Below are 12,454 nucleotides of genomic sequence, written 5' to 3' on the forward strand. Positions count from 1 at the left end.
TGCAGAGTAGGGCAAGGCGTTATGTTTGTACATATATGTGTTTTCCTTTCAATATCGATGCCAAGTTTATAAGTGAGATATTAATTAACTGAGAAAGTGTGATTCATTGTGAGCTCCAGCCTGCTGTTGGGGGCCATGTTCTGATGTAGATGTTCTAGTGTTTATGTTGTAGGTAAACATAAGGCAGTGTATTCTTATCCTAGTGCAATATTTTAGAGGGTTTTCTAAATCTGTATTAAATAGATTGAAGGAATTAATATCCAGATGGTCCCCCCTATATCTTTCATGGTGGGGTAGACTTGATTCGATCAAGATGATGCTATCACCAATAATTTTATATTACCTGCAACTCCTTTGCGTTCCGTCGTCCCCTTCCTTTTTTAAATCTATTTACTCAATCTTACTTAACTTCCTTTGGGGGATGGGCAAAAGTAAAAGAATTGCTTTGATCAAATTGAAGGCACCCTATGACAAAGGCAGGATTATATTCCTTGATTTTAAGACTTACCACACTGCTTTTCTTTTGAAACAATTTAGAAGCTGGTTTGCTTATCCCAAATCATCAGATATTCCCACATGGTGCATCATTGAGAAACAGTTGGTGTTTTCTGTAGAAATAATGGACCTTATTTATGTATTTAACCATTCATTGTCAACCACATCAGACCCAATCAGAGCCACAATAACCGCCCTCCGGTTCTTCCTATTTCCCCATACTAAATGTCCAAATAAATGCCTCTCTCCTTTACTATGGCATAACAGTAGGATTCTTATTAATAACAGAACCTAAATAGAAAATCCTGCTTAAAAAAAAGGGATTAGATTTATACAACAAATCCTAGATAGTTCCTCGGTTCTATCTTTCCAACAATTCAAACATCAATTTTCCATCCCTTAAACTGAATTCCATTTCTACACCAATTTAGTCAACTCTTGCTTAGATGCATTTCATAGGTCCTCCAATGACATATTGACTCCTGATGCTCTTAGACTACTACAGCTAACAATGCTATCAGATATCAAGGCCTCCAAATTCTATAACATTCTTATAGCTTCCTTAAAGTTATGTATGATCCGCTATAAATGGGAACATGATTTTGGTCACATTTTAGATCCTCTCACATGGTCTACCCTTTTCTCCAGAACTAAACATATGTCTACATCAGCAGCTATCTCTCGGCATTTTTTCATTTTTATACACAGAGCATTCACCACACCCACTAAATTATCTTCATCTAAGATGAATAGCAATGACAATTGTTGGACTTGTGGAGCTGCCTCTGCCTCATACGAGCATAAGTTTTGTAAATGTCCCTATACTTTCAAGTTCTGGCAACAAGTATGGAAATATCTTAATTCTATTTTTTTCACTACCATTCCACTTTCTTTCATCACTATTGTCTTGGGAAGCCTTGCAATAACCACACACCTACAATCTGGAGCATCCAAACTTTAAAATCTCTTTATAAGTCTGGCCTTGAAGAACATAAGTGCCAACTGGAAAGACTCTTGTTCCTTGTGTATCAGAAGCTGGTGGTCTAATATCTGTCTCCCGCAAAGGATGGAACTGTGTATGGCAAGCAATTTAAACTCTGTACCTAAGTATAATGGGGCCATGTTCTGATGTAGATGTTCTAGTGTTTATGTTGTAGGTAAACATAAGGCAGTGTATTCTTATCCTAGTGAAATATTTTAGAGGGTTTTGGTGCCCTCTTGGCACTGGTAGACAAGCAAAGGTGGCGCCAGCCCCTTGGCTTCACTGCTACTCCTGTAAACAAGTGATTGTAAGTAGAAAGTTGGCCTTGAGCCATAAGAGAGATGTAGCACCACTCGCCCATGCCACGGGGAACTGGGGTCAAAAGATGGAGGACCCATGAGTCTCTCCGTCCGCTCTTTGCTGCTAAATAATATATCATTACGTAGAACTGGGGTCCGCAACCTGCGACTCTCCACACTTTTTGGGCTATGACTTCCATTACTGCCCGCCCTTGGCTATGCTGGCTGTGGGTAATGGGAGTCGTAGTCCAAAACATCTGCAGAGCCAAAAGGTGCAGTCTCCGGAAGTAGAACATGTCTCTTGAAGCAAATATGTGTTGCTCTTTAATGTCTGAATTCTGATGTGTGTCCCCTCTCTCCTTCCTTTGGCAGCACATTGGCTGTGACCTCATCCTGGGCTCTGAGATGAAGAATGACATTTGTGGAGTCTGTGGGGGCAGCAATGCAACCTGCAGGCACCACCACAATGTGTACAGCACCGAGTACCCCACCTCTGGTAACTGCCTCCCTCATTCTGCACTACACCATCGATCGCACTGCTTCTGGTAACTGCCTCCCTCGTTCATCCCTGTACAGCACTGAGCGCACTGCTTCTGGTAACTGCCTCCCTCATTCATCCCTGTACAGCACTGAGCACACTGCTTCTGGTAACTGCCTCCCTCGTTCATCCCTGTACAGCACTGAGCACACTGCTTCCCTCGTTCATCCCTGTACAGCACTGAGCGCACTGCTTCTGGTAACTGCTTCCCTCGTTCATCCCTGAACAGCAATGAGCACACTGCTTCCCTCGTTCATCCCTGTACAGCACTGAGCGCACTGCTTCTGGTAACTGCCTCCCCCGTTCGTGCCTGTATAGCACTGAGCACACTGCTTGTGCTAACCACCTCCCTCGTTCATCCCTGTACAGCACTGAGCACACTGCTTCCGGTAGTTCATCCCTGTACAGCACTGAGCACACTGCTTCTGGTAACTGCCTCCCTGGTTCATCCCTGTACAGCACTGAGCACACTGCTTCCGGTAGTTCATCCCGGTAAAGCACTGAGCGCACTGCTTCCGGTAACTGCTTCCCTTGTTCATCCCTGTACAGCACTCATCGCACTGCTTCCTTTAACTGCTTCCCTCGTGCACCCCTGTACAGCACTGAGCACACTGCTTCTGGTAACAGCCTCCCTCGTTCACCCCTGTACAGCCCTGAGCACACTGCTTCTGGTAACCGCCTCCCTCGTTCATTCTTATACAGAACTGAGCACACTGCTTCTGGTAACCGCCTCCCTCGTTCACCCTTGTACAGAACTGAGCACACTGCTTCTGGTAACCGTCTCCCTCGTTCACCCTTGTACAGCACTGAGCGCACTGCTTCCGGTAACCGACCTCCCTCGTTCATCCCTGTACAGCACTGAGGGCACTGATTCTGGTAACCGCCTCCATCGTTCATTCTTGTACAGAACTGAGCACACTGCTTCTGGTAACCGCCTCCCGCGTTCACCCCTGTACAGCACTGAGCGCACTGAGCGGTAACCACCTCCCTCGTTCATTCCTGTACAGCACTGAGCACACTGCTTCTGGTAACTGTCTCCCTCGTTCACCCTTGTACAGCACTGAGCGCACTGCTTCCGGTAACCGACCTCCCACGTTCATCCCTGTACAGCACTGAGGGCACTGCTTCTGGTAACCGCCTCCCTCCTTCACCCCTGTACAGCACTGAGCACACTGCTTCTGGTAACCGCCTCCCGCGTTCACCCCTGTACAGCACTGAGCGCACTGAGCGGTAACCGCCTCCCTCGTTCATTCCTGTACAGCACTGAGCACACTGCTTCTGGTAACTGTCTCCCTCGTTCACCCTTGTACAGCACTGAGCGCACTGCTTCCGGTAACCGACCTCCCTCGTTCATCCCTGTACAGCACTGAGGGCACTGCTTCTGCTAACCGCCTCCCTCCTTCACCCCTGTACAGCACCGAGCACACTGCTTCTGGTAGCCGCCTCCCTCGTTCACCCCTGTACAGCACTGAGCGCACTGCATCCGGTAACCGCCTCCCTCGTTCATTCCTGTACAGCACTGAGCACACTGCTTCTGGTAACCGTCTCCCTCGTTCACCCTTGTACAGCACTGAGCGCACTGCTTCCAGTAACCGACCTCCCTCGTTCATCCCTGTACAGCACTGAGCGCACTGCTTCCGGTAACCGCCTCCCTCGTTCACCCCTGTACAGCACTGAGCACACTGCTTCTGGTAACTGCCTCCCTCGTTCATTCCTATACAGCACTGAGCACACTGCTTCTGGTAGTTCATCCGGGCACAGCACTGAGCGCACTGCTTCCGGTAGTTAATTCCTGTACAGCACTGAGCGCACTGCTTCCGGGAACTTCCCCTTACTCTTCCCTATGCCGCTGACTAACCCCCTGCGTCTCTGCGCCCCGTCCTCAGCCCTCTACAGCACAGGCCCCCCCACCCCACTTTCTGACAAACGACACTAATACTTCCCTCACGATACAATCTTTCGCCACAGAACATTCTCAGCGGGTTTCTTATCCACGCGTTTTTGCATAAATTCTGCTGCAAAATTGAATAGGTTATTAGTTAAATATGTTTAAACACTGAATACTTCTACTTTGCTCCTCTAAATTCTGCATTGAGCTTTTATTGGAAGCAGTATGGTGACCATTATTTGCCCTTTCTTTTCTTATGTGATATGTCATTGTACCAAGTCCTGCTGTATAGACCTGTGCTGTTATTAATGAATTGTATTATAACGGTTTGGATCTGAATAAAATCAATACATTTAAAAAAAAGAAATGCAGAGGGGGGGCTGGTGTGCGGCAATATGAGGCGCAGACGGATGAGGCTAGCGGGGGTCGGGTCTGCCACCCCCACCCCCACAATTCCCCTACCCCCTATTCTGCCACAAACACATTCAGTACAAAGACTCTGGTGAATTGTCTACAGTAAACGCCCATGGACCCTTTTCCTCTACTGTACCCCCCCCCGCTTCTGATAACTGCCCCCGCCTTCATAACACTGTTTCTGAAAGACGTGGCGCCCCCTTTCATCAACTGGCTCCTTCGCCAGTTTCTTTATCAGTGGGTACTAAGCTAATTCTAAAGGAGTATTGGGGTCCTTGCATGACTGAGGGTTCACTTCGGCACCCCACATTGCCTTCAAATACCCTCCACGGCTTTATTGGAACACGTGCTTTCCCTAACAGACTCCTCTGGTCCTTATACAGTCTTATTGTACACTGCTCTGACGTCATGAGTATATATGTGATGACTGGATTTGCTTCTATGTATGGTATTCTTTATATAGCGCCTATACACAGGTAAGTGTTTCAAAGCGCTCAAGGAGGGTGGGAACATGGGAAAAAACAAACAGTCGCTCAGAGCGCTTGAAAATCTGAGACGATAATAGTCTGCACAGGCAGAGTAAGTGCATAACATACATTACATTGAGGGCAATTGTGCAGTTTTACCAGTGCAATTAAGGGGTGAAGACAAGAGAGAACAGACATAGTATCATCAGACGTGGTGCGTACGAATCGAGCAAGTGCACAGAGAGTCACAAGGGGCGGGGGGAGCAGGTGCACCCGGTCAGTTGAGACTGGGGTAAGTGCAGAGAGCCACTCTCTATGGTTAATTTCACAAGTGCAAAGAGTGTGGGTGGGATGTAGGGTCCTGAGGCAAGTGTGCAGGAGGACTGCCGGGGGTGCTGTGGTCCAGTGAGACTCTGAGGTACACCCGAGGGCCAGTCAGCAAGCTGTACGGAAGAGGTGGGAGAGAGGGAAAGAACAGAGGACTAGGTTAGCAGGGTAGAGGGAGAGACAAGAAGAGGAGAAGAGGAAAGTCCTGAGGAGTTTCTGGAATTTAAGGAGATTCAGCTCAAGACGGAGGGTGGCAGGGAGGCTACGCCAGAGGGAGGCACCTTCTGAGGATAAGGATCTCCCTCCAAATCTCTGCTTGAAAAACCGGCTCACTCGCAGAAGGTTTGAGGAAGAGGAGTGGAGGGCTTGTGAGGGACAGTATTTAGGTAGGCAGCGTTGCAGGTAGGTAGGTCCCAGGCCCCAGAAAGCCTTGTGAACAATGCAAAGGGTCTTGAATTTGATGATGTGACTATGTTGTTTTTAATCACTGATTTTATGTTAAAATTTTCACAAAAAAGGAATTGGACCATTCGCTCCACACCAGCTGTCCAGCGCCTTGATTCTCCACCCTAACATTAAGCACCTTGCATCCACCGAGGACACTCAGCAGCCCTTCCACCCACAGAAGACCCTGCTTGCATCCACTGAGGACACTCACCAGCCCTTCCACCCACAGAAGACCAGGTCTGCATCCACTGAGGACACTCAGCAGCCCTTCCACCCACAGAAGACACTGCCTGCATCCACTGAGGACACTCAGCAGCCCTTCCACCCACAGAAGACCCTGCCTGCATCCACGGAGGACACTCAGCAGCCCTTCCACCCACAGAAGACCCTGCTTGCATCCACTGAGGACACTCACCAGCCCTTCCACCCACAGAAGACCAGGTCTGCATCCACCGAGGACACTCAGCAGCCCTTCCACCCACAGAAGACCCTGCCTGCATCCACTGAGGACACTCAGCAGCCCTTCCATCCACAGAAGACCCTGCTTGCATCCACCGAGGACACTCAGCAGCCCTTCCACCCACAGAAGACCCTGCATGCATCCACCGAGGACACTCACCAGCCCTTCCACCCACAGAAGACCCTGCTTGCATCCACCGAGGACACTCAGCAGCCCTTCCACCCACAGAAGACCAGGTCTGCATCCACTGAGGACACTCAGCAGCCCTTCCATCCACAGAAGACCCTGCCTGCATCCACTGAGGACACTCACCAGCCCTTCCATCCACAGAAGACCCTGCCTGCATCCACTGAGGACACTCACCAGCCCTTCCATCCACAGAAGACCCTGCCTGCATCCACTGAGGACACTCAGCAGCCCTTCCACCCACAGAAGACCCTGCTTGCATCCACCGAGGACACTCAGCAGCCCTTCCACCCACAGAAGACCCTGCCTGCATCCACCGAGGACAGTCAGCAGCCCTTCCATCCACAGAAGACCCTGCCTGCATCCACTGAGGACACTCAGCAGCACCTCCATCCACAGAAGACCCTGCCTGCCTCCACTGAGGACACTCAGCAGCCCTTCCACCCACAGAAGACCCTGCCTGCATCCACTGAGGACACTCAGCAGCACCTCCATCCACAGAAGACCCTGCCTGCATCCACTGAGGACACTCACCAGCCCTTCCATCCACAGAAGACCCTGCCTGCATCCACTGAGGACACTCAGCAGCCCTTCCACCCACAGAAGACCCTGCCTGCATCCACTGAGGACACTCAGCAGCCCTTCCACCCACAGAAGACCCTGCCTGCATCCACTGAGGACACTCAGCAGCCCCTCCATCCACAGAAGACCCTGCCTGCCTCCACTGAGGACACTCAGCAGCCCTTCCACCCACAGAAGACCCTGCCTGCATCCACTGAGGACACTCAGCAGCACCTCCATCCACAGAAGACCCTGCCTGCATCCACTGAGGACACTCACCAGCCCTTCCATCCACAGAAGACCCTGCCTGCATCCACTGAGGACACTCAGCAGCCCTTCCACCCACAGAAGACCCTGCCTGCATCCACTGAGGACACTCAGCAGCCCTTCCATCCACAGAAGACCCTGCCTGCATCCACTGAGGACACTCACCAGCCCTTCCATCCACAGAAGACCCTGCCTGCATCCACTGAGGACACTCAGCAGCCCTTCCATCCACAGAAGACCCTGCATGCATCCACCGAGGACACTTAGCAGCCCTTCCACCCACAGAAGACCCTGCATGCATCCACCGAGGACACTCACCAGCCCTTCCACCCACAGAAGACCCTGCTTGCATCCACCGAGGACACTCAGCAGCCCTTCCACCCACAGAAGACCAGGTCTGCATCCACTGAGGACACTCAGCAGCCCTTCCATCCACAGAAGACCCTGCCTGCATCCACTGAGGACACTCACCAGCCCTTCCATCCACAGAAGACCCTGCCTGCATCCACTGAGGACACTCAGCAGCCCTTCCACCCACAGAAGACCCTGCCTGCATCCACTGAGGACACTCAGCAGCCCTTCCACCCACAGAAGACCCTGCCTGCATCCACTGAGGACACTCAGCAGCCCCTCCATCCACAGAAGACCCTGCCTGCCTCCACTGAGGACACTCAGCAGCCCTTCCACCCACAGAAGACCCTGCCTGCATCCACTGAGGACACTCAGCAGCACCTCCATCCACAGAAGACCCTGCCTGCATCCACTGAGGACACTCACCAGCCCTTCCATCCACAGAAGACCCTGCCTGCATCCACTGAGGACACTCAGCAGCCCTTCCACCCACAGAAGACCCTGCCTGCATCCACTGAGGACACTCAGCAGCCCTTCCACCCACAGAAGACCCTGCCTGCCTCCATTGAGGACACTCAGCAGCCCTTCCACCCACAGAAGACCCTGCCTGCCTCCATTGAGGACACTCAGCAGCCCTTCCACCCACAGAAGACCCTGCATGCATCCACTGAGGACACTCAGCAGCCCTTCCACCCACAGAAGACCAGGTCTGCATCCACTGAGGACACTCACCAGCCCTTCCATCCACAGAAGACCCTGCATGCATCCACTGAGGACACTCACCAGCCCTTCCATCCACAGAAGACCCTGCCTGCATCCACTGAGGACACTCAGCAGCCCTTCCACCCACAGAAGACCCTGCCTGCATCCACTGAGGACACTCAGCAGCCCTTCCACCCACAGAAGACCCTGCCTGCCTCCATTGAGGACACTCAGCAGCCCTTCCACCCACAGAAGACCCTGCCTGCCTCCATTGAGGACACTCAGCAGCCCTTCCATCCACAGAAGACCCTGCCTGCATCCACTGAGGACACTCAGCAGCCCTTCCATCCACAGAAGACCCTGCCTGCATCCACTGAGGACACTCAGCAGCACTTCCATCCAAGAAGACCCTGCCTGCATCCACTGAGGACACTCAGCAGCCCTTCCACCCACAGAAGACCCTGCCTGCCTCCATTGAGGACACTCAGCAGCCCTTCCACCCACAGAAGACCCTGCCTGCCTCCATTGAGGACACTCAGCAGCCCTTCCATCCACAGAAGACCCTGCCTGCATCCACTGAGGACACTCAGCAGCCCTTCCACCCACAGAAGACCCTGCCTGCATCCACTGAGGACACTCAGCAGCCCTTCCACCCACAGAAGACCCTGCCTGCATCCACTGAGGACACTCAGCAGCCCTTCCACCCACAGAAGACCCTGCCTGCCTCCATTGAGGACACTCAGCAGCCCTTCCACCCACAGAAGACCCTGCCTGCCTCCATTGAGGACACTCAGCAGCCCTTCCATCCACAGAAGACCCTGCCTGCATCCACTGAGGACACTCAGCAGCCCTTCCATCCACAGAAGACCCTGCCTGCATCCACTGAGGACACTCAGCAGCACTTCCATCCAAGAAGACCCTGCCTGCATCCACTGAGGACACTCAGCAGCCCTTCCACCCACAGAAGACCCTGCCTGCCTCCATTGAGGACACTCAGCAGCCCTTCCACCCACAGAAGACCCTGCCTGCATCCACTGAGGACACTCAGCAGCACCTCCATCCACAGAAGACCCTGCCTGCATCCACGGAGGACACTCAGCAGCCCTTCCACCCACAGAAGACCCTGCCTGCCTCCATTGAGGACACTCAGCAGCCCTTCCACCCACAGAAGACCCTGCCTGCCTCCATTGAGGACACTCACCAGCCCTTCCATCCACAGAAGACCCTGCATGCATCCACTGAGGACACTCACCAGCCCTTCCATCCACAGAAGACCCTGCCTGCATCCACTGAGGACACTCAGCAGCCCTTCCACCCACAGAAGACCCTGCCTGCCTCCATTGAGGACACTCACCAGCCCTTCCATCCACAGAAGACCCTGCATGCATCCACTGAGGACACTCACCAGCCCTTCCATCCACAGAAGACCCTGCCTGCATCCACTGAGGACACTCAGCAGCCCTTCCACCCACAGAAGACCCTGCCTGCATCCACTGAGGACACTCAGCAGCCCTTCCACCCACAGAAGACCCTGCCTGCATCCACTGAGGACACTCAGCAGCCCTTCCATCCACAGAAGACCCTGCCTGCATCCACTGAGGACACTCAGCAGCCCTTCCACCCACAGAAGACCCTGCCTGCATCCACTGAGGACACTCAGCAGCCCTTCCACCCACAGAAGACCCTGCCTGCATCCACTGAGGACACTCAGCAGCACCTCCATCCACAGAAGACCCTGCCTGCATCCACGGAGGACACTCAGCAGCCCTTCCACCCACAGAAGACCCTGCCTGCCTCCACTGAGGACACTCAGCAGCCCTTCCACCCACAGAAGACCCTGCCTGCATCCACTGAGGACACTCAGCAGCCCTTCCATCCACAGAAGACCCTGCCTGCATCCACTGAGGACACTCAGCAGCCCTTCCATCCACAGAAGACCCTGCCTGCATCCACTGAGGACACTCAGCAGCCCTTCCACCCACAGAAGACCCTGCCTGCATCCACTGAGGACACTCAGCAGCCCTTCCATCCACAGAAGACCCTGCCTGCATCCACAGAGGACACTCAGCAGCCCTTCCACCCACAGAAGACCCTGCCTGCATCCACTGAGGACACTCAGCAGCACCTCCATCCACAGAAGACCCTGCCTGCATCCACGGAGGACACTCAGCAGCCCTTCCACCCACAGAAGACCCTGCCTGCCTCCACTGAGGACACTCAGCAGCCCTTCCACCCACAGAAGACCCTGCATGCATCCACTGAGGACACTCACCAGCCCTTCCATCCACAGAAGACCCTGCCTGCATCCACTGAGGACACTCAGCAGCCCTTCCATCCACAGAAGACCCTGCCTGCATCCACTGAGGACACTCAGCAGCACCTCCATCCACAGAAGACCCTGCCTGCATCCACTGAGGACACTCAGCAGCCCTTCCACCCACAGAAGACCCTGCCTGAGGACACTTAGCAGCAGAAGACCCTGCTTGCATCCACTGAGGACTCAAAAAGTTCCCATGTAAAGTTTTCAGGAAATGAGCCGCAAAGTCAGGGTTTTTAATCACTAGGAGGCATCCATTTTGTGAAATAAACAAGCTCCTATGTTCATGTTAACTCTGCTCTTGCAGAACACAGCAAGTAAAACCCCCTTAGTGGGAGCCTTTGCTTATTGCTGCTGGAGAGCAGAGCATACTGACAGGCTGCAGCTCGACACTTGTCCCTGTGCTCCTGGTGAGTGCTGCCTCCACCCCTTAATTTTTATTTATATTTACTCCGGCCACTGCAATTCTATATTAATGAACTTGGGTTCTCTGAGTTAATGAATATAGAATTGCGCCTCCTGGCGGAGTATTCCTAATTGCCAGTACTTTTGTTTCAATTTTCCCGGGCTTTCCAGAAAACTTAAAATGAAAGTAACCAACAATTATAAATATTATGCCACCCGCCACAATCGGTGAGCAGCGTAGTATTCATAATTGCAGTGACTTTCGCTTTTATTTTCCCGTGCTTGCCCGGAAACTTAAAATGAAAGTCACAGCAATTATCAATACTCAGCGGCTGCCGTTGGAGTATTCATAATTGCTATGCCTTTCAATTTAAGTTTTCTGTGCTCCTTGGAGATTGGGGAACCAGAGGAAACATGAAACAAAAGTCACAGCAATTATGAATATTGTGGCAGCTGACGGAGTATTCATAATTGCTGTGACTTTCATTTTTAGTTTCCTGTGCTGGAAACTTAAAATGAAAGTCAGGGCAATTATGAATACTCGCAAATCTATATTACTGTAGTTCATTAACATAGGATTGCAGCGGCCGCTGGCCGTCGTAATATTATGTAACCTGCCAGCATTTTCGGACTACGGCCGCAATAAGCAAAACCTCCCAGTAAGGGGCTTTTGCTTGGTTAGTGGCGCGAGAGCAGAGTTAACAGAAAATCAGGAGGCTGCTTCATTGTACAGAATGGATGCCTCTTAGTGCAAACTTTGAGGCTCATTGCCCGAAAATATTACATAGGAACGTTTTGTAAACATATTTTAAAATATATTTTTCATTATGGCCAATCTTTTTAAACCATAAGATTTGTGAGGGAACTACCCCTTTAAGTATTTTAAGTACGTGATCAAAATATTTTGTCGAATCAATATGGATCATAAGAATATGTCTACCAGCAGGACTGCAACAGCAGGCTTTTTTGGCTCTCCAGAGCCATGCAGTTCTGATTCATGCATTGAAGCTGCCAACGTTTTCCCTTCACATATCCACATCACGTGCCTCCCAAAATGGGTCTCAAACATGAACATGTCTCCATGCACCTGCTTCATTAGCAAGGATAGATTTACATAGGTGCATGTTGCCCTTATATTGTCTAAGAAGCAGTTGCTTAGGTAACTAAAGTCTTTCGCTGCCTGTATCAAATCCAGGGATTTTGGGACAGTCACTCGTAACTCTCGTTGAGGCGTAAAGCATGTGCAAGTGTAACGAGTTGTTGCAGAGCTCTTGGCATCCCTCCTATTACAACGACGTCATCTGCATAAGAGAGGCCCGGGAGACTACCTTGTGCCAGCTCTGGACAT

General features: G+C 51.7%; 1 protein-coding gene across 1 annotated transcript in view; it reads left to right on the forward strand.

The window, feature by feature from the left end:
• The window catches only part of LOC138504593 (ADAMTS-like protein 5), a 567,458-nt gene that overhangs the window by 395,393 nt on the left and 159,611 nt on the right, over positions 1-12,454 (forward strand). The window contains exon 7 of the mRNA XM_069625180.1: positions 2,149-2,272. Coding sequence (XP_069481281.1) covers positions 2,149-2,272 — 124 coding nt within the window. The remainder of the gene's footprint in view (positions 1-2,148; positions 2,273-12,454) is intronic.

This window comes from Ambystoma mexicanum, chromosome 11 (genome assembly GCF_040938575.1).
Source record: "Ambystoma mexicanum isolate Mex_15411 chromosome 11, UKY_AmexF1_1, whole genome shotgun sequence".
NCBI lineage: Eukaryota > Metazoa > Chordata > Amphibia > Caudata > Ambystomatidae > Ambystoma > Ambystoma mexicanum.